The sequence below is a fragment of the Tenrec ecaudatus genome, chromosome 4 (genome assembly GCF_050624435.1).
Source record: "Tenrec ecaudatus isolate mTenEca1 chromosome 4, mTenEca1.hap1, whole genome shotgun sequence".
Taxonomy (NCBI): domain Eukaryota; kingdom Metazoa; phylum Chordata; class Mammalia; order Afrosoricida; family Tenrecidae; genus Tenrec; species Tenrec ecaudatus.
Window position 1 is genome coordinate 75,837,937 of NC_134533.1, and position 23,283 is coordinate 75,861,219.

The window sequence follows — 23,283 nt, forward strand, 5'->3', positions numbered from 1 at the left end:
GTGCGGCTCCTGAGCGTTTCCGGGACTGAATCTTTACAAAGCCGACAGCTCCATCTTTCCCCCAGGGAGCAGCTGGTGGGTTTGAGCATCTAGGGTTGGCAGCACAACACTAACCCCACCTTCCAGGGCTCCTTGAGGTTACACCAAAAAACCTCAAACCCACTGGCTGGAGTGGATTCCTATTCAAAACCTACATAGGGCCTCAGGCTTTGTCATCTTTCCAGGAGCAAACAGCCTCCTCTTCCTCCTGAGGAGCAGCTGAGGGGTGGTTGGAACTGACCTTGGAGTTAGCAGTCCAAAGCTTACAGGCCAGCAGGTTTGTACCAGAGACACGGACTGGCACTAAACCCACTGAAGCTCTTGGTGGACACAGCATCTCCTAATCCTGGGTTCCTCTTTACCTGCATACCCACCTGCACCCACGGCCCCGCCCTCACCTGCCCTGCAGAACTCCTCGGCCTCCTGTGGCACCATGTCCTTGACGCGGCTGCCATAGGCGAGGCGGGCGTCCTGGTCATAGGCCTTCAGGGTCTCGCTGGAGCTGTAGGACTTCTGTGGGGCTTTGCCCTCCTCGCTGTCCGCGGACGAGCTGGTGTATCGGCGCTCGGCGTCGCGGCGCCGGGTCAGGGAGCGGTACGGCTTCCTCTCCTTCACGTCCATGGCCTCTGGCCCGCACTCGTCCACATCCACGAACAGGGCCCGGGCTGCGCTCAGGGCCGAATGGTCTGCAGCAGGGGGAAAAGGAGGTGGGGGCATATGAACCAAGGCAATACCTGGGGCTTCAGCTGACCCTCCCGAGGGCTGCGGGTCCTGGAGGAGGGCCTTCAGGTTCAGAGCGGTGACAGCAATGCCCACCAGAAGCAGCAGAGGCAGACTGCCCACAGGGTCTTTGAGGGTGCATGCTGTCTGTCTGCTGCTAGGCCCGACCACCAGGAAGACGTGTCAGTTTCCCCCTGAGTGACGTCATCGAGGAAGCTGACCACAAAAGCAAAGGAGCACTGCTACTTAGTTAACCCCCTTCGTCCCCCTCAGATCCCCAAGCTGGGACGCAGCCTGACATAGAACCTGGTCTCCATGAAGGTAGGCAAAAGGAATGCCTGGAATCAAGTCACTGGGGTAAGCGCTTTGCTTAGATGATCTCATTCAATGCTCACAGTGGATTGGAGAAGTTACTGCCATCTCTAATGGTTGCCTGCAATGAGCCACGGTGTAAACACAGTTATCACCACTAGTCACAGTGTACTGTTATTTCCCGAGTGTCTATCTCTTCCCACTAATGTATAATCTTCGGAAAGCAGTGTTTTATGTGTGATCAATCGCATGTACAGTACAGCTGCCCACACAAAACCAAGCTGGCTGTTGACTCGACTCCGAGTCACGGAGACCCTACAGGACAGGGGACGATCGCCTCTGTGGATTTCCAAGACTGTGACTCTTTATGGGAGGAGAACGCCTCGTCTTTCCCCTGCGGCCACACACAACCATTATTAACCGGCAAACCAGGTGGGGTTGAGCCACTTCTGCCTCCTGCTGACGTCATGTGTGTCGCTCCAAGGGACTGTCAGCCACCTACTGTGTGGCTGGAGAACATGGGGCCTTTCTTCCGAGGCACGTCTCTGGGTAGACTCTAACCTTCGGAATGGCCGAGAGGGAGCCTCTGTATCACCCAGAAACCCCTGCTGTACAATTAGCCCATTGCTTGAGTTGATTCTAACTTGTAGGGCCTGTATAGGGCAGACTCCACCTGGCCCGTAAGATTCCCAAGGTTGTAAACCTGTATGGAAGCAGATTGCCACCTCTTTCTCCCAGGGAGGAGCTGGTGGGTTTCAACGATAGGCCTTCTCCAACATCAGATGAACATTTAACCACTGCCAGCCCCCAGGACCCCGCCGGAGCACCAGAGTCCACGCCGAGCCCGTGTGACGGCGGAGGACCGTGAGATTCAGAGCCTCCCCAGGACTTGGTGAGTCTGGGTCTGTTGGTTCTAAAGTCTCAGTTTTTTCTGTCCAACTGAGTCCCACCCTCCCTCTCACTACACAGAAGTGTCCTGGCAGCTAGAATCACCCTCACTGAGCAGCGCCCCGCCACCTGTGCATCTCCCCAGTGACGCCCTCAATACCCGGGAAAGCTCCAAGTGTGCACCCACACGTCTCTGGGCTCGGGCAGCGCGTCTGCTGGACAGGAAGGACATGCCTTCCTTTCTTCTCTCCCCAGCTTGACCCTCTCACCCTAGACCGGCACCCTTTCTTCTGAAGCTACACGATGTCTTCCTCGGGCTCTGGGCTGACCGAGGGACGCAATCTCCTTCGAGGGAAGGGAGGTCAGCAAAGGAGGAAGGCAGACTCTTCCCCCTGCCCACCTTCGGTGGAAGCCCGCAGCCTTCTCAGTCCTTTCTTTCCTCGTTTCGCCTTCCGCACCAGCACTATTGTGCTCCGGAGCCTCGGAGGAGTCCATTTGGACTAATAGCAACGCCACGTGACAGAGCAGAAACTGGCCCATATGACTTCCTCAGTTGTAATCCTTGCAGATGCCCAGAGCTAGCTCTTTTTCCCATGCTTCCCAGAGGTGGGTTTGAACTGCCAACCTTTAGATTAGCAGCCGACCCTTAACGTTGGCACCAGAAGTGCCCCCTCATCACGGGCATGGCAACTCTTCTACACCTTCCTTGTCATCTCAGAGAGAGACAACAGAGGGAGGGCTGTGAGGACTGGTGTTGGCAGTGGTCAGTGGAGCAGCAGTGGGGAGTGGGGGGCCTCTGAGAAACCAGAGAGCTCAGTGTCCACCCATGCTGCAATGTGGGTGTTGGTGTGGGCATGCAGGGGTCTTGTGAAAGGTGGAGCTTATGTGTGACCCCATGCCCTGCCCCGGGCATGAGTTCGGCAGCCTCTGTGGCTTTGTGCATACTGGCCTATCGTAGTACAGTGAGCTGGCCCGTCGATTGTCACGCGCCCCTCCCCTTGACTGGGGTTCCTTGCCGGCAGAGCTGCGGTTCCAGCTCCTGCCTTCCCGCCATCAGCCGGGGCCCGGCCTCCACAGTACTCAGGAAGGGAGCCTGTGAGGCCCGTGCGCCGGGACCCCTGGTGCTCACGGATGGAGTCAATAATGCGGCAGCCACTTCCTGCCTGCCCATCTCAGGGGACACCAAACACTGGCAGTTGAACATAGGCAAGAATGTACTAGCTTTAGCTAAGATGGCCTGTGTGTGTTTGAGAGACAATGAGGGGCCTTCAAAGGTCGTGGAGAAAAACCATAGTGGAATTTGTCCATGAACTTTCTGAAGCCCCTCCTTGTCCACCCCTTCTAGCTGCGTGATCCTGGGCAAGGGCACTGCTCACATCGTCCTCGGCTGTGAGAGAGCTCCGCTCCGTGTTGTCCCGAGAAGCAGCGGAGACATGGGATACGGTCACTGATACAGAACGCATGCTGTCATCATCTGAAAACAACACCCACCCCAAACTAAAGAAAATCAGAAGGTTCCAGGAGCGTGTCCATTATAATCAGAGAAGGAAGATCCCCTGGGAAACACGGATACATTTCCATCAGTGGGCGACTCTGATTTCTCACCCATCTGTGCCTGCTGACCAGAGGCAGTGACTTCTAGGCAGAGCGCCAGGAACTACCAACTCGCTGAGAACCTCGCTCCCCCACTCGGGGCCAAGTGAGGATGTCTGCTTTGCTGTTATTTCCCTTTGTACATCGGAGGTTACATAGTTACATATTTATTTACTTGTTGCACAGAGAGGCAGTTGGCCATGTTTCACAGCCACGTTAGCATGTAGCAGGGAAAGAGAGCAGAGGTTGGGAATTAAATAGAGGAATAGACAAGAGCTGTTTTGGGAGCAAGAAGCTCCCAGATGGGGACCCTGAGATCCCTGGCCAAAGGGTGGACAGCATGCTGGGAGGGGTGCGCTGATGCCCCCCACCCACAGTCACTAAACTGGGAAGGGAAGCAGCTGGTGCATGCTCATGCTGAAGCATCCCTCCTGGCCCTTGTGATTGCGAAGGAACTCTGTGTAGCCGGTTGCTCATTGAGCTGCTAGCCACAAGGGCAGCGGTTCAAACCCACCAGCAACTCTGTAAGAGAAAGATGGGCTGTCTACTCCTGCAGAGATTTAAAGCTCAGAAATCCATATGAGGAAGAAGTTCTGCAAAGTCCCAAAGGATCACTGTGGGTCAGAGCTGGCAGGTAGGCCGTGAGTGAGAGTTGTGGCTGTGATCTTGTTGGGAAAGAGTTCTTTTTGAATGGTGACAACACCATGGCAGCCTAGGGTGTTACGGTAATTCTAAACCTAGTCAATTCTGCGTCATAAGAACAGAGTCAGAGACACACCGCTTGGGCAAGAACATAGTAAGAATTGTTCACAAGCCACGGGGCGCCAAGGAACAAAGGAACACCCAGCGCTACTCACAAAAGACGTTGACATCCCTAGATCTTGATTTGGACGTTCAGCTTCCAAACCTGGGGATATAATAGAGCTTTCTTTCCCCCCCAAAGCTACCTACTTGTGGCCTTTGTGCTATAGCAACAGTAGGTACCTATGGCATCTCCTCACTCTGACAACCCCAGTCCTTCCTCACTGCCCATTAAACCTACTAGCATGATGGCATTCGGGGCCTCTCAAGATCTGACCCTGCCCAACTCTGCCCTCACTGCCCACAGAACCAACCACCGCCGCCCTGATTCACCCTCCCAGACCCACACTTCGTGTATCACACTCAGGGAGCTCTGCCCAGCTCCACGTAACACAAACATGATTCCTGCTCCGTGGAGCTTCTCTACTGCCGGTGAGTCAGACAGGGAGAGGGGCAGGGGCAAAGGAAGGACACCAAAGGGGCCTCCAACCCAGGCCGAGCAGGCAGACGTGAAGGGGTAGTCGGGAGACGCTCCCCAGCAAAGTGACATCCAATGAAGACCGCAGGGCCTAAGGGAGCCAGGTTTTGGAAGTGAAGCCAGAAGAGAGGAAGCTGTCTTCAGCGGCTCTCCCGTTTCTCTGACTGACATTAAGAATGAGCTTTGTATCAAAACTTAAATCTGTTGCATCTGTCAGCCCATTTCTAACCCAAACAATAGTTCGCAACACGATGGTCAACCTGACCTCCAGGATGGGATCTAATGGCATTCTAGTCTACGTCCGCATGTTGTCATACCAGTGTTAATTAAGCACTTACGTGGTTGCTAACTAAAAGGTTGGAGATTCAAACTAACCCAGGGGCGGCATGGGAGACAAACCTCACGACCTGCCTTTTGTAAAAGTACACAACTCACTGACATCAAGTCAACTGTGACGCCTAGCGACACCACGGGGCAGGTTTGAGTCTGTCCATGTGCCCCTGCAGGTTTCTGAGGCTACAACTCTTTATGGGATTAGAAAGCCTCATCTATTTCTCAAGAAGCTGCTGGTGCTTTTGAACTGCTGGCTTTGCGGGTAAGAGCCCAACATGCAGCCCACTGGGCTAATCTAATGGAGAAAACCCTACGGGGCAGTTCTTCTCGGTCCTGGGAGTCCCTAGGAGGCCAGGTCACCCCACGGCATCTAATCACAACAACGTCCTAGGAAGAACCGAAGCACTCTGGACCGCGCTGTACGAGGTCCTGGGATAGGCTGAAGGGTGAGGCAGGGAGGAACCCTGGAGCAGACAGCCAGCCAGCTATTCCTGGAGCCCAGCCTTTAAGGGTGGAAAAAGTGGGTCAGGGAAACTCAGGAGTTGAGACGTGTACAGCCTGGTGGAAGATAAAAAGCAGCTCCCTACACAGTTACAATGTAAGTGGACGGTGATGTGTGAAATGCAAAGTGCACGGGGTGGTGGGGGGGTGGGGTGGGAGAGCCTGGACGGGAGATGCCAGGAGGGCCTGTCCACCGGCTGGGTTTCTGAGACCACCCTATGCCCAAGGGGGTTGGCTGACCTGGCAGAGTGGTGAGGGGGTGGCTCATGGGGAGAAGGGCCCCCCAGGGAAACAAGGCTGTGGTATTCAACAAGGAACTCAGGCAAACCACTTGGCCTTGAAGCAGCTCCAGTCACATTGAGGAAGGGCGGGCGGGACATCAAGAATCCTTCGTCCAGCCAAAGCCCAGGGGGCAGCGGGCTGTTATCACCCCTGTTCCCTCGCTGCCTGAGACCCGGCCAGAAACCCACCAGGAAATTGACTGAATGCCTCCCAGACTAAAGTTTCATAAGTTTTCCCCAACATAAGCAGAGGGTGATATTTTTAGCTCCTAGTGAGTTAAGGAGGCCCCATAAATATTTCAGAGCTGAAACGTGTTGCAGGAAATATGAGTTCTAGGCATGTGTGTGTGTGTGAGAAATCATCAGAAATCTTACTTTGATAGTTCTCAAAAGTTTGCTTTTGTAAGCCCTTTGTTTTACCTTCCAAAACCCTAAGAAGTTGAGGCAGAGACGGGGCCTACGCACTTCTCCGCGAGGGCCCGGTGCTGGGCTACCTGCCAACGAGCGCAGTGGGCCGCCTCACCTTCATTCTCCAGACTTGGAAACCGAGGCTCAGAAAATCAGAGATATATTCTAGAGCAGGGGGTCTCAACCTTCCTCATACCGCGACCCTTTTCTACAGTTCCTCATGAGGTGGGGACCCCCAACCAGAAAATTATTTTCCTTGCTACTTCATCACTGTCATTTTGCTACTGTTATGAATCAGGCGACCCCTGGGAAATGGTTGTTTGACCCCCAAAAGGGTCATGACCCACGGGTTGAGAACTGTGCTTTACACGGGGACTGGGAGCCAGGAGGGCTGACTTCCAAGTCTGGGTGCTGTGATGTGGTACCCAGCACACATCTCTCTGGCTCTGCCCCTGGGGGACCCTCTAGCCTTTTAAAGCAGTGAAATCATAGGCAACACAATTTCAAGGGGAAGCGACCTCTCAGCATCTTCACCCCACTCCTAAAACCAGCCCCATTTACCGAAAGAGGAGTCCGGGCGGAGAAAGCTAAGCACCTTTCCCGCAGGGCCACGGAGAAGAAACTAACCGGGATAGGATTGAAACCTGCGTCGATCCAACCCCAAACCGAAGCGCAAGCCTTTCATCCCCATCCCTGCTGCTGCCGCCACCCAGGGCATCCTTTAATTGGCTGGAATGCCTCTCTGTTTCTTCCCTGCTTCCTCTAACAGTGCTGTGATGGCCTGAGGTGGCACCTGACCTGGCTGCAAGAGGGGCGAGTGTCCCTACAGCTGCCTCTCTGAGCATGCCCAGCCCTGGAAGAGCACACTGCAGGTCCAGGGAGTGTGGTGGAGTGTGGCAGTGCGCCCAGCCTGGCTGTGGGGCCATCCCTAATCAGCAGGCTGGCAGGCAGGTGTCAGATGGTGCTGCTGCCCATGGAAGCCATCTCCACCTTCTGTCTGAGGACTTATCCGAGGGCTGGTGCCAACGGGCAGGCACTGCAGCCTGACACCCTGCCTCCAATCCCGAGCTGGGAGAGCTGCCGTCCAAGTTGGCCAGACCCATCCAAGGACTGAGGCCAAGTGGATCCTGGGACCCAATTTGCTTTCAATCAACAGGCAGTATTATGATCATGGTGTTTTCTGGATGCTTCCATCCACATTCCTTCATGCCAAGATATAGTCTATACTTCCGGGTGGGCTAATGAGGCAGAAATTCCTTTCATACTTCCAAGAACTATTTATGAGACAATACTCCCCCTTTTAAATGGTGACATTTTAAAGTCAAAAAATTACCACATATACTCAAGTACAAGCCTAGTTTTTTCCCCAGCACGTGTTTTATACTGAAAAAGCCCTTCCAGGTTCTTGTGGTACAGTTAGGTGCCTCGGCTTATACTCATGGTCATGGGGTCGATTTGGACTCACAGCAACCCTACAGGGCAGGTAGAACTGCCCCCGCGGGCTCCAGAGACAAACTCTTCCCAGGACTAGAAAGCCTCGTGTTTTCCTTCGGAGCGGTTGGGGGCTTTGAGCTGCTGACCCCGTAGTCAGCAGGCAAATGTGTCACCATGACGCCACCAGGGCTCCTCAATGATTATTTTAGAATTGAACATAGCACCAGAGGCCCACCTCCCCTCCCCAGCACAGGTATTTGGATTCCTCGGCCATATCCCGTCAAGTGATCGCACTGCCTCAGCTTGTTTACTTCCAAAGCTGGGGAGTTCATTACCGCTAGTGGCGGCTCTGACTGTGTTTTCTAATACAAGGCTGATGTCTGCCTCCCTTCATTTGCCTTCCAGATACCTACTCCTTGGGGGTCTCAGGAATACCTTCTCCCCAGCCATTGCCCTGCCAGACTGAAGATGGCCCAGGCAGTGTGTCAGATGGAACCTGGCTCCTGGGATTTCTCAAGCCCTCCCCGCTTTCTGGTGACCTTCTTCCAGGTGCATCCAGCCTACTCCTACTTCCCCATCCCATCTTGTGTCTGCAATTTCCTAGGCTGGCTTTAGCGATCACGGGCTGGATCAGACACAGCCCCTGTCCCCAAGCAGGCCATGGAGCAGGCGGAGGGGCAGGCGGGTCTCCAGGTGACTCTTGCAGCACAATGCAAGAAGGAGCAGGCTGACACATAGCACTCTGGGGCCAGAGAGGGGGACACCAGTCTGGGCTTCCCATAGGAGGTGACAGCTGAGCTGGTTCTGGAAGGCTGAGCAGGAGGTAGCTGGGCAGGGAGAGGACAATAGTCACAGTTGGTCCCCTTGCTCTGAATGTTTACTAGCATCTACAGGGAAACACGTGGGGCCTTGCCCTGTCCTAGCACCAAGTGCTCCTCCCAGGGGGGTGGGCAGCTCTCTCCATGCTGCATCTCAAGAGAGCCGCACCGCCCGGCCTCAGACTTGGCTGCATAGCAGGTTGCCAGCACGCAGCACATCTTCACAGACCTGCCAGTCTCTTCTGTAGTTCAGCCCGCCAGAAAGGGACCGCTTCTGCCTCCTTATAAAATCGCTTCAAGGGCACAGCGTAGTTTATCAGAGCACCAACTATCTGCAGATGTTGGCAGAGGGCATCACATTTCCAGTTCCTGTGGGCTAATTACTTGGGGTACCAAATTAGGAGGCGATCAGCAGGAAGGGAGAGGGAGGCTGATGAGTCTATAGCCTCTGTGGAGTCCGGAGTTTGAACTTGTAATTCCCAGGAGCCCCTGCTTTAGGTGGCGGTGTGAGGAGCGAGAGAAGACAGCTCGGATGGAGGAGTGGCCCCACAGCAAATCAGGCCGCAGTTGAAAGCTCCTGGAAGGCGTGATCCTCTTTGTTTTAGCACAGAGAGTGTCAGCCTGGAGGAGGTGCTCCGGTGAACTCAGCAGCTCTTGGAGAAATGGGTCCCCCCCTTTCCTCTCCTCTCCACTGCACCCTGAGCCCGAGTCAAGGCTCCTTTGGGGCCTGAGGGTCTGCTCTTCCCACCCCCAGATGAGGTGAAGCTGCTCCACTGCTCGGTGAGAGTGAGATAATGAGATGGGGTGAGGGGGGGCACTTCACTTGGGAGCCAGGACACAGAGAGGTTTCTAGAGAGAAAGCAGCGGAGACTCAGGAGACAGCTGAGTCTTGCTGACAGCCACCTCCCCACGTCTTAGTTCCCAGCGCTGCTGTACCATAATTGGGCACCTTTCAAGTACAGACATGCACTTTCTCAGTTCAATAGGGTAGAAGTTCACACTGAGGGCATTGTCTCAGGGAAAGGGCTCTCTCTGCCAGCGCCGGGAGGAGAGTCTGCTCTCTTCCAGCTTCTGTGATGGCTTCAGTTTGATGTCAACATGGCTGGGCCAGGGTACCCAGTGGTGTGGCAATAATCCTCTATGATGAGATCTAACGCAATGTAATCGCCTTCATGATGGGGTTGAACATCACATAATCAACTCTGTGGGCACCCAGAAGCTGTGGTAGGGTTGTGTTCTTCTTAGGAGCCACCAAGTTGGTTCCAACTCATAGCAACCCTGTGCATCCTGCCCAGTCCTGTGCCTTCCGTACACTGCTGCAGCCACTGTGCCAATACATCTCGTTAAGGATCTTCCTCGTTTTCACTGTCCCTGTACCGTATGGAGGACGAGGTTCTTCTCCAGGAACTGGTCTCTCCTGATAACATGCCCAAAGTGTGTGAGATGCGGTCTTACCACCCCTGCCTCCAAGGAGCATTCTGACAGATCTGTTTGTTCCTTTGGAAGTGCCTGGCACTTTCACTATTCTTCACCCACAGCGCAGTTCAAATGCATCCATTGGTCTTTGGTCTTTCTAATTCAATGTCCAACTTTCACATGCATATGAGGCGACTGAAAACTCCATGGCTTAGGTCACGCGCACCTTAGCCCTCGGGTAATATCTGTGCTTGTGGATACTTTGAAGAGGTCCCGTGTGCAGCAGATTTTCTCAATGTAATACATTGTTTGATCTCTTGACTGCGGCTTCCATGAGCATTGATTGTGGGTCCAAGCAAGATGAAATCCTTGACAACTTCAGTCTTTTCTCCGTTTATCATGATGTTTTCTATCAGTCCAGTTGTGAAAATGTTGGTGTTCTGTACACTTTACAGTCGTCATCCACACTGAAGGCTGCAATCCTTGATCTTCATCCGCAAATACTTCTAGTCCTCCTCAATTCTAGCAAGTCACCATTTCCAATTCTCCTGGACTCACACTCATCCATTCCAGGTTTCAGTGATTAATCGATGTTTGCAGTTGTTTCTTGTCATTTTGAGTTGTGCTCCATCAGCAAAGGAAGGCTTCAAAGGCGTTATTCCCCCAGGCCTACCCCATTCCAGTCATGACAATGACTCCACCTTGAGAAGGCGACTCTTCCGCACACGTATGTTGAGTGCTTGGTGACCCGGGCGGGCCATCTATCTCTAAGAACATTCTGCTTCCATTCATCACGATTCCGGCAGGTGACAATGCTGTGACCCTACCCACAGGGCTGTCCGTGGCTAGCTCCTCTGAGGTGGGCCTCCAAGTCCTTCTTCACAGTCTGTTCTCAGACTGGACGCTCTGCTGAAACCTGCTCACTGTGGGTGACCTGCTGGTATTCGAAAGACTAGTGACAGAGCCTCCAGTGTTACAGCAACACACAAGCCACCGCAGCAGGACAACTCGTCAGACAAGTGGTGGGGTGGAGACCCCTAATTAAGTCACAACCGTGATGCAACTGGCAGAAAGACTCTTTGAAGGGTAGGCTGCTCCTCTTTTCTTTTCTTTTGCGATTAAATACTTTTATTGGGGGCTCTTACATCTCTTATCACAATCCATATGTTCATCCATTGTGTCAAGCGCAGTTGTACATAGGCTGCCTTTATCATTTTCAAAGCATTTTCTTTCTTGGTATCAGCTCATTCCCCTCTTCCTCCCCTGCCCTCCCTTCCTTATGAACCCTTGATAAGTTATAGATGATTTTCAGATCTTACATTGTCCTCTGTCACCGTTCACCCACTTTTCTGTTGGTTGTCCTCCTGGGGGAGGGGGGAGCTATATGTTGATCCTTGTGGTCAATTCTCCTTTTCTCCCCACAACTTCCCCTTATCCTCCTGGTATCTCTCATTGTTGGTCCTGAGGGGTTTATCTATCCTGGATTCCCTGTGTTGGGGGTCTGATCTGTAGCAGTGTGCATGTGCTGGTCTAATCTGATTTTTAAGGTAGAATTGAGGTCACGATAGTGCGGGAGGGAAGCAGTGAAAAACTAGAGTAAAGTTATATGTTTCAGTGGTGCTATACTGTACCCTGACTGGCTCGTCTTTGTCAACAGATGGACTCTGGGTCTCTACTCCATGTCCCCCGCCCCTCCCCCGCCCAATTCACATTGGTATGATTTTGTTCTGGGTCTTAGATGCCTGATACCTGATCCCATCGACACCTTGTGATCACACAGGCTGGTATGCTTCTTCCATGTGGACTTTGTTGCTTCTCAGCTACATGGTGGCTTGTTTATCTTCAAGCCTTTTAAGACCACAGACCCTATATCTTTTGATATCCGGGCACCATCAGCTTTTTTCACTACATTTTGTCTTCAGCTATTGTGTCGGGAAGATGAGCATCACAGAATGCTGGATTATTAGAACAAAGTATTTTTGCACTGAGGGAGTACTTGAGTAGCGGTCCAATGTCCATCTGCTACCTTAAATCTTAATATATAGATATAAGTACATAGATCTATTTCCTTAGCATTATATATAAATATATTTACAAATATACATGCCTGTGTTTAGACCTCTATAAGTGCCCGTTGCCTCCCAGAGACTGCTCCTTTGTAAGTGAATTCTCTGAGTAGACTTCACCTGTTTGAGTTGGCTCTTGCATGTGGTTCAATGACCTCCTGCAGTATTGCCTGTTGACTCCAGGAATGACCACAGGACTGCTGACCGTAGCTGCACTCCATGTTGCCTCCACCATCCTGTGGTCTTCCTGCTTCTTGGTTCATCAGCCCCCACAGCTACCAGAGCCACAAGAAGCCTCCAGCTTAACATCTAACCCATGGACTTCAACTGGACTTGATTTACCTGCATCTCTAATTGTGTGAGCCCTCTCTTGATATAAATCTCTTTCTATATATACACACAAGTACATGTCACCAGCTTTGCTTCTCTAGAGAATTCAACCTAGCACAGCTTCTACAGCCTCTCTGTTCTTCAGTTCCTGGGCAATCTTCCCATGGCTGTTGTCTTCCTGTGCATGTGTTTGCTTCTCTCTGTGTCTGCGTGTCTTATGTCTCAGAAGTGATTAGGTGGGGACACTTTCTCTGTGGTAGTCACCTAATCTGGTGTCAATTTAAGGGTTAAGAGTATAGGGGTGGAGTCTAGGCTGTCAATCTGGAGATAGCCAATGAGACTTCGGTGTGGGCATGACCTTCTCCTGAGAAGTCTGGGAAATCTGGTACTTCCTCCTTGGAGGAGGAAGACACCTCTCTCTCTCTGCCACTCCCTGAGAGACACTTCAAAAGACAAGCCACATGGATGCAACCAGACCTCAGAAGCAGGAGAAGCCAGAGACCCCTGCCAGTGCTGAGATGCTTACAACGCCACTGGACCCAAAGACTTTCTACCCACTGGCTTGTGATCGTCGTGCAGTTGGCTTCATTGCATGTGTTTCATGAGTCTGAAGAGGACTTTATTGATTGGTATTGGACATAGGGGCTAATATCAGACTAATGGACCTGATCTGGACTAGGCTGGGATGTTTTTGCAATGTTCAATTGCCCTTGTATGTAAATCTCTTTCATATACACATAGGTGTGTCCATGGATTTGTTTCTCTAGTCTACCCAGACTAACACATTCTATAACCCTATGATCTCATTGGTACAGCAGAGAACTCTCTATTCCCAGAAGAGATGCCCTCCATGGGTATAGGGGCTAGAACTGCAATACACATTTTAGGGGATACAGGTCAATCCATCACACCCAGGAAGTGAAGAAACAGAGTGTATATGCTGTCCAGGTCCTCAAGTGCCCTTTCATAGTCTTGGTTTCCTCATCTACAGCATGAGGGGACGTGGAATACCCTGCTCTACTCCCTCTACCCTTCATTCCTCTGATGTTCCTTCTTTCTCATACACACACACACACACACACACACACGCGCACGCACACACACACACACGCACACACACACACACGCACACACACACACACACACACACACATATACACACACGCACACGCACGCACACACACACACACACACACACACACACACACACACTACTTAGCCAGGCCCAGGAGTTCTGGAAGGTACGGTGATTGTGCACTTCCTTGGAGGTAATTGAGAGGGACCTTAAAGGACACTAAGCTTGTTAGCTGAGCTCTTCCCAGAGAGGGAGGCTGAGGGGACATGCTAGGGAGAAAGCATTGGCCTTGGCAGGATCTCACTCACCTCGCTGGGCTCTCAAGTCTCAAAGCGATGGCAAAAGAGGGCCCTAATGATGGGCCAACCCTAAACCTTGTGAAGTGTCTCAGTTTTCAACAATTAAAGGCAGACTTCATAGATATCAGGGCCCTCTTTCCAGCAGCTGGGTGGCCAGGCAATTTTTATTCCAATAACAAGCCGCTCGCGGTCCCTCAGTACTGGAGACAGATAAAGGCCAGCCCGTATCTCCTGGAGCCAATTGTGCCCACGGCTCCCCACGCCGAATCAAGCCATGCACAGCTCTCATCGCTTTCATCCAAGGCCTCAAAGGACTTCGCCATCGGTAATTAAGTCTCATAAGTGCCATAAAGAAAGCGATTCTCCATGGCAGGATGAATGGAGAAGAGGTTACCGGCGGTGGGGGAGGGTGGCGAGGTGGGTCAGGCAGCCATGTAGCTGGAACAGAGAATTGAAGATCAAGTCCTGGCTCTGGAGACAGCCTCTTTTCAATTTTATGGCTTCTGTGAATTTCATCCCCACATGGGACAACTGCGGCTTCAGCTGGTCACCCCAAGAGTCTGGCTCAATCATGTTACTCAGGCCCCTCCCCAATTTTTCGCACACAGACACATTTGTTGGAAACTCCACTAACGGCAGGAAGCAATCAGGTGTTTCTCTCCTACATCCTTCTCTAGAAGGAAATATAAATGATCTATTTCCCCACCCACCAGGGCCCCATTGGAGGCTTACATTCCTTCATCCATGTGCACACTAGCCAGTTTTTACTAGATCTGTGATTCCCAGGAACTTCCCCCTAACACATTATATCCCCCAGTTTCCTCTTAGGAAATTCATTCTGACAGCAAGCTGAACTTGACTTCCTTGAGTCTTCCACTGACCCTAACTCGAGGTCTAGGATCTTCCAAACAAGTCTGTGTTGGACTGGGTTCTCTAGAGAAGCAAACCCTGTGACACTTAGAGCTGTCGACAGGAAGACATTTGGATCCAGAACTGGCTCACACTGTTGTATCAGTGGGTAAGCTCAGTCCAGTCCAAGTCTACGAGTAAGGTGGTAAGTTGTAGGTCTCTGCTAAACCATGTAACTGCAGGGGGACAGCAAACCAGGAAGTAAGATGAACCAGGACAACCAAAGGCTGGTGAATGCAGAGCCAAATAAATCCAAGATCAGCAGTCTACTGATGGCTCCTGGGATTGGCAGGCAACATGACAGGAGAGATGAACCGGATTCAGGATCCAGATGCGGCAGTAATAGTGAGCTAGCTCCCCTGTCAGGGCGATGTCTACTAAGAGCAGACTGCACACCACATAAAACTTCCCCTCAATTGCAACAAGGCTGTGGCCAGATTAAGGAGATGATGTCCCACCCTATTTCCCCCTAAACTGCTTCACTGCTCCACAGAAGATCCCAAAGTGGAGCGGGCCATACTACATTAAATCACATCATAGGAGACTCCTGGCCCAGCCAAGTTGACATAAAACCTCCTATCACAGTCCTCTCCTTCTCCACTTGGCACCTGCACACATCTCCTTAAACACAACCTCCAAAGACCATCACAAAGTCCTCCTGGCACCTAACAGGGAACAATGAAGACAGGTACAACCCAAACGAACTACTGTATATACTTGTGTATAAGCCAAGTTTTTCCAGCACATTTGTTTTTTGGTTTGGCTTAAACAAGGAGCCTATCTTTATTAAACTTCATCGTCTTTTAAAGCTGGAATGGCACTGCAAATACAGCTGGTTACCTCATATACACGGTATATGTATTAATTGTTTTATTAGGGGCTCATACAAGTCTTATCACAATCCATATATACAAGAATTGTGTAAAGCACATTTGTACATTCGTTGCCCCCATCATTCTCAGAACATTTACTCTCCACATAAGCCCCTGACATCAGCTCCTCATTCCCACCCCCCTTTTTCCCACTGCCCCTCCCTCATGAACCCTTGATAACTTATAAATTATTATTTTGTTATATCTTGTCCTGTCCAGCGTCTCCCTTCACCCATTTTTCTGCTCATTCCCCAGGGAGGAGGTTATATATAGATCCTTGTAATCAGTACCCCCTTTCCAACCCACCATCCCAGTATCACCACTCTCACCACTGGTCCTGAAGGGATCATCCTCCCTGGATTCCCTGTGTTTCCAGTTCCTACCTGTACCAGTGTACATCCTCTGGTATAGCCATATTTGTAAGGTAGAATTGGGATCATGGTAGTGTGGGGGAAGGAAGCATTTAGGAACTAGAGGAAAGGTTTATGTTTCATTATTGCTACATCGCACCCTGACTGGCTCATTTCCTCCCCGAGACCCTTCTGTAAGGGGATTTTCAGTGGCCTACAGATGGGCTTTGGGTCTGCACTCTGCACTCCCCCCCTCATTCACAACGATATGATTTTTTTGTTCTGATGATGCCTGATACCTGATCCCTTCAACACCTCTTGATCACACAAGCTGGTATAGTTTTTCCGTGTGGGCTTTGTTGCTTCTGAGCTAGATGGCCGCTTGTTTACCTTCAAGCCTTTAAGACCCCAGATACTGTATCTTTTGATATCCGGGCACCATCAGCTTTCTTTGCCACATTTGCTTATGCACACATTTGTCTTCAGCGATTGTATCAGGGAGATGAGCACACAATGATATGATTTTTTGTTCTTAGATGCCTGATAACTGATCACTTCAGTAGCTCATGAACATGCAGGCTGGTGTGCTTCTTCTATGTGGGCTTTGTTGCTTCTGAGATAGATGGCCGCTTGTTTAACTTCGAGCCTTTAGGACCCCAGATGCTATGTCTTTTGATAGCCGGGCACCATCATCTTTCTTCACCACATTTGCTTATTCACCCGCTTTGTCTTCAGTGTTTGTGTCGGGAAGGTGAGCATCATAGAATGCCAATTTAATAGAAGAAAGTATTCTTGCATTGAGGGAGTGCTTGAGTGGAGGCCCAATGTCCTTTTTCTACCTTAATACTAAACCTATAAATATCGGCACATATATTTCCCCATCCTCATATATAAATATATTTATGTATGTATATGCCTTTATTTAGACCTCTATAAATGCCCTTTGCCCCCTAGTTCTTTCCTCTATTTTCTTTTAATTTCCTCTTGTCCCACTATCTTGCTCAGTCTTCATTTGAGTTTCATTAATTCCTCTTGGTTACATTACTTTTGATCATGCCCTACAGGCCTCCCACACCCTCCTCACCACCAATTTGGATCACTTGTTTTTCCCTTGTCCCTGGGTTTGTTAACACCATTACCTTTCACCCCACCTTCTTCTCTCCCATGTCACCCTGGCACATTTTAAATGCAGTTTTTGTGGTAAAATTAGGTACCTCGGCTGATAATCAGGTTGGCTTATACTCAAGTATTTGCGGGAACCCATTTATATTTTGCAAACGAACAAAATTGAAGCATACATACAAAGGTTAAATACGCTTCACAACTGCGGTCCTCTTTACCGCAGCTGGTCACCTGGCTGTAGCTCATCTTCACAACTACCTTCTTCAACTACCCATCTGGCATGCCTTTTGCCCTCAGCAAGTGCTGCATCTGGTGTTGGTTCTTTGCTTGGTGGGATGATCTAAACCTTCATTCATAAAATCTAATCTCTCCACTAAAACACGGCCTTTCTTTTCCAGATTCCTGGAAGGCAGTAGAGCACAGTAGGTTCTGTTGTTGTTGTTCTTTATAATGCTCCACATCAACACCATAATCCCAAAAGGAAAATGAGTAACTTGGATATCATCAAAATTCAAAATGTGTGCTCTCAGCAAGACCCTGTTAAAAGGATAAAAAGATGAGCTACAGAATACACACACACACACACACACACACACACATCACCTATCCAAGAAAGAACCAGTCTCTAGAGGATATAAAGAACCCTTAAAACTCGACAGTAAAAACAAACAAATAATCCAATTAGAAAATGGGCAAAAGATATGAACAAACATCTCACTGAAGAGGATGTGCAGATGGAAAATAGGCGCATTGAAAGATGTTCATCATTAGTCATCAGGGAAATGCAAATTCAACTACACATCCACATATCAACTGGCTATAATAAAATATATTGACAACATCAAATGCTGGCAAAGATGTTGGACAGACTAGATCACTCATTCATTGCTGGTAGAAATGTAAAATGACACAATCCCTCTGTACACAGCTTGACAGTTTCTTATAAAATGAAATATGCAATTGCACTCTTGGGTATTGATCACTCAGAAATGAAACTTGTTGTTAGGTGCCCTGAGTCAGCTCTGACTCATAGGGGCTCTGTACACACAGGACAAAATACTTCTAGGCCTGTGCCTTCCTCATAAGGATCCTTATGTTTGAATCCACTGCTGCAGCCATGATGCAGGTTCGTCTCATTGAGAATCTTCTTTTTCATTGCCCCTGTTTCACCAAGTAGGAGGTCCTTCTCCAGTGACTAAGGCCTCCTGATAATGTACCCGAAGTACCGTATAGGCTCGTGAATAAGCCGAGGTTTTCTGCAGATTTTAATGGTAAGATTAGGTGCCTCGGCTGATATTCGGGTCTGCTTATACTCGAGTATATACGGTATGTGAGACGAGGGCTCACCATACTCAATTTTGCGGAGCATTCTGGCTGTGCTTTCTCCAGGATAGCTTTGTTCTTCTCACAGTCCTCTGAACATTCTGTAACTCTGATAGAGGATACTGTAATTCAGATGCGTCAAAACCCTCTCGTCTTCCTTGATCATTATACATCGCTTTCATCGGCATATGTGATGACCATGCCTTGATTTGCGCACATGGTGGGCCTGAAAATGACCCCTTTGTTCTTTAACACTTTAAGAGGTCTTGTGTGGTGGACTTGCCCAATGCAACACATCAGCTGTTGAATCCACAGGGGGGGATTGTAAACTGAATTAAAGAGAAATCCTTGTCAAGCTCATTATTTCGTGCATTTATGTCGCCTGCTGGTCCAGTTGTGAAGATTTGGGTTTCCTTTATATTGAGTTGGAATGAAGTCTTTGATCTTCATCAGCAAGCACTTCAAGAACTCTTCACTCACTTAAAACTTAGTGTCTGTGTTCATAATAGCCCAAACCCAGCTATTCAAACCCAGATGTCCTTGAACAGATCAATGGTTAAACAAATGGTCTTATATCCATACTATGAAACACCAGTCAGTGGTAAAAAAGGAATGAACTACACATCTAATAACCTTGACGGGTCTTCAAGAAATTCCAAAAGATCAGATAGTTTAAAAAATGGAGAACAGATTAGGGGTTACAAAGGGTTATGGATAAGGAATTGTGGTGGGTTAGTGGTTAAGCACTCAGCAACTAACCAAAAGGTTGGCAGTTCAAACCCACCAGCTGCTCCAAAGGAGCAAGCGTTAGCAGTCTAACTCATTCAAGATTACAGTCTTGGAACCTCCAGGGGCTGTTCTCCTCTGTCCTATAGGGCCAGTAGGAGTTAAAATCGACTGCATGGCCATGGGTTTGGGGTCACTGGGGTTACGGAGTAGGGTTTGGAGGGAGGTGAAAGTGAGTGTAGACAGACAACAGGCAGGCTCCTTGTGGTGATGGAAATCACGACCTTGCCTAGGCACACTCATAGATACAGCGGGATCATGTACTTATTACCATATTCTCACAAAAACGCTGGAAGTTAGGGGTTGCAGTCGGTTGCTATTAAAATGACCCCCAGTGAATCACACCCTTCCTGCATCCACAGGGGCCGTAGGTAGGCCACTTCCATACTGATTTGGTTTGGCCAAAGGGGAGGTAGTAAATACATAGCAAAGGCATCCCTGGGTGGGTATGGACACGGACACATTTGGCTACTAACCTAAAAGTTTGGTGGTTCAAATCTGCCAAGAGGTGCCTCAGAAGAAGAGCCCACTACAAATCATTTCTGAGCAATTAGCTACCGAGAACCCCATGGAGCGCAGTTCTACTCTGACACCCACAGGGTCACCATGAGTCTGGGTCAGTGGCATGAAGAATGGTGTATTTAGGCATGTCCTCTCCTGGTGCTCCTGGAAAACAGCTATCATGCTAAGAGGCCTGAGATAAGCACTAGTTAATTATTTAGACACGTGGTTGAGCCAACAACCCCCCGCCCCCTACACACACACAGACTATAGCCACATGAGTGAGTCCACTTCCCTCAGACCCAAATACAGACCCTCAGAAACAAGGAAGCATAAGCGGTCACTAGGTTTTGGTTGGTGTGCTACACAGCAAAGGCGAAAGGAGACAACCCCAAACCCAACCCCCTCTCATGAAGTTGATTCTGACTCCTAGAGACTCTCGGAGAGTTTAATTCTTTATGGCAGCAGACAGCCTCATCTTTCTCCCTTGGAGTGAATGAATGGTAGATTAGAGCCACTAACCTTGGCGTTAGCAGTTTAACAGATAACCTGCTATACCACCAGGGCTCCTTACTGCTATCATTTCCATAGTACAGATGATGAACACTGAAGTTCACATCATGAGCACACCTTCAGTATTAGAAGGGTAACAGAGACAATGCCTAATGCTTAACCAGTGCTTAAAATCCTGTACATCTCGCACGTTTTTGTGTGACTTAATCTACCACACCGTATCTCAATTTTGGAGGACTTGTCAAAGTTACATAGTATGATATATTTCTATGTGTCATTCCTTAAGGATATGCTCTAAGCGCTGTGGAAATGAGAACCGTGTCCCTCTTGCACAGCATTGAATCCCAAGCTCCCGGCAATGCCAATAGAAGGCACTAGCCGAGTAAACACATGCCTGCGCACAGGTGTGTTAGGATCCTGTAGGGGACAAGGCACTGAAGTTCAGAGAGCTGAAGAGCCTTTGTCGCAAAGTCACTCAACTCGCGAGAACTTGAGCCTGCCTTCAGCTGCAGCCCAGCTTTCGGGAGCCCCATGCGTGCGCAGGTCTGCCCTCCCATTCTCCAGGGACCCCAAGGGTGAGGCAGACAAGGAAATGAATAACGACCCCCTAGTTAGGAGGGAATGCTGCAGCATGGATCCCACATGTGTCAGGAATGCCAATCCCCATGCTAAGAGGATTCTGATCAAACAAGCTCCCAGCTGGAACACAACATGCTGCCCTGTGGATCCCCTTGCTCGGGATCAGAGATGCCTGTCAGCACAAGACCAACGTGAATTTGGACCATCCAGCCCCTGGTCCCGGTGGAAGCCCACATCAAACAAGAGACAGCCCAGAAAACACAGGAGCACGGAAGAGCTCTGCTGGCGGCCCTGGGCCAGGCTGTGTGTTCCTTCAGGAGGGGGATGTTAGCTCTGAGCTCCCTCCACCTTCTCTGTGGGCCAGGTGCCCCTGCCCTGCCCCCGGTTCTGCACTCCTGCCCTCCCCACTGCTCACATAGAGGTGACTTTCTCAGGAATTGCCCTTAACCACTGGGCCCGAGGGAACCCTGCTGAGGAGCTCCTGTCATCCTTCCTGGCAGGCCCTGGGAACAGCCCCCAGATACCATGCTTCTCCACAAGTTCAGCCTGCCCACGCGCTAGAGCGGGCTCACATGAGCTTCACAGAGCCCTGACGGTGCCCAGGGCCACCTCTTCACCTTCCAGGAGGGCCCCGAGCGTGTCCTTTTCCTGGGACAGCTCTGGCCTTTGTCCCCTCTGCTGGCTAATATTACCCCAGGGTCACAGTGGTCCAGTTTCCCAGGGCCAGAGCCAAGGCCACGCTTTGTTCTCTTCATGACGGCTCTGATGTCTCTTTATTAATATATGCTGCCTGTCACTTCATCGATTCTGCTTTGGGGGAGGTCCTGGGCCCCAGTTGTTCATTGTGCCAGCCTTTGAGTCTGCGGCAGCAAGGAGAGCGAGCAGAGTGGGGCTGCTAGCTCTGGCCAGGGAGGGGCCGCGGAGAGGGGTGACATCCAGGACCAAGCCAGCAGTGGGCCAGCTTTGTCTAGTGCGAGGTGTAGAGCAGAAAGCCCCTCTGTGTCAGGTCTCACTGAGACATTGCAGTGCCATGCAGTCGGATGGCGCCTTCCCATGTGAGGCAGGAGGCCAGCAGAGCTTCTGAAAGCCCAGCTTCTGCACCCAGACCGCTCGTGTGCTCTCTTGCTCTTATCAGCTGCATGTTATCTAACCTCTCCATTCGGACATTTTCTCATCTCTGCAGCTGGGATAATCACCGTACCTTCCTGCAAAGCACTTAGACCGGGCTTAGCACTTCATCGCTGTTAGCCTTGGCCTTCAAACTATCATTAAGTATTGCTTTCTTGCTCAGACGCAGTTCTCCATATACCCACGTCACTCACAAATGAATAGAGATTCATCTAGTCCTCCATTTAGTCATTGAACGAAATAAACATTTTCTAAGAACCTATGGTTTGCTGAGACCCATGCCAGGACACAAGGTTCCCAAGGCGTGGTTCTTGATCCGGAGGACAGACAAGGCACCACTTTGGAGCAGTCCTGGTCCAGTCCAAACCCCAGCCTTGCCACCTAGTAGCTGGGAGCCATTGTTCAGTCATTCAAGGCCTCACTTTGCACATCTGTAAGATGGGGAGTTTTTTTAATAGTCCCACCACCCCATCACACGGTCCGCATGGTCATCTGGAGGCCTCAGGAAGGCAGAGCCAGCTGGATCCTTCCCTGAGACCGCCCATCCTGCTCCAGCTCTGGCCAGCAGGGGAGAGGAGTACAATCTTTGGAGCAATTACCTCAGGTCACTGTGCAGGCCTGGGCTCTTGGGGCTCGGGCTCAGGAAACCTGAACCACCTTCAAAGTGATGGTTTTAATTGGCTTAGGCTCTGTGCCCGCTCCAAGGGAGCATCACAAAACAGGGATCAGCCACCAAGAGGGCCAGGCCTCACAGACAAGGCCAGATGGCTGGAAACGGCCCGTTTTTGCCTCCGTTCTCTCAGGTTGTGTCTCTTGTAGGCTGACTGTGGAGGGAGGAGCCTGCTGGCTTCCCAGTTCCCCGAAGCGGGAGGGGACAGCGTTTCAGTGCAGCTGAGAAGGAAATGGAAAGGGCCTGGAGAATTCTCTTTAGCACAGTATAGAAAAGTCCAGGCTTAAGAATCACCATCTGTGACAAGCAATTCGATTTCGCTTACCAGAGGGAGAGGCCGGGGCCTGCACTGGGAACGCTTGAAATGCTGGGGGCCTTACCTAAACCCGGCGCTTTGTACACAGCACTGCCAACCATGCGATGCCATCTAACCCCCGATTGCCAGGAGAAGTTGGTCTTGTCCTCGTTTTGACAGAGTGGCACGCATGGCAGGCCGGCAGGAGTGTGGGATTCTGGCTCTGGGACCTGGCTCACAATGAATAGAAACAGAGGCTCCCATATCTGGGGCACCGGGCAAGCCTCTGGTGATGCTTTCTAACCAAACCCGCTGCCACTGAATCGAGGCCTACTCCAGTGACCCTGCAGGGTAGCGCTGTGTGTGCCCCTGAGAGTTTCTAAGGCTGTGCAGCCCATCCGTCTCCCTTGAATCGGGCGATGGGTTCAAACTGCTGACCTTGC

At 50.6% G+C, this 23,283-nt stretch overlaps 1 protein-coding gene across 4 annotated transcripts in view; it reads right to left on the reverse strand.

The window, feature by feature from the left end:
- The window catches only part of TENM4 (teneurin transmembrane protein 4), a 913,628-nt gene that overhangs the window by 445,393 nt on the left and 444,952 nt on the right, over positions 1–23,283 (reverse strand). For all 4 annotated transcript variants that reach the window (XM_075546361.1, XM_075546358.1, XM_075546360.1 and 1 more), the window contains one exon: positions 438–725. In XM_075546361.1, the coding sequence (XP_075402476.1) occupies positions 438–725 (288 nt within the window). The remainder of the gene's footprint in view (positions 1–437; positions 726–23,283) is intronic.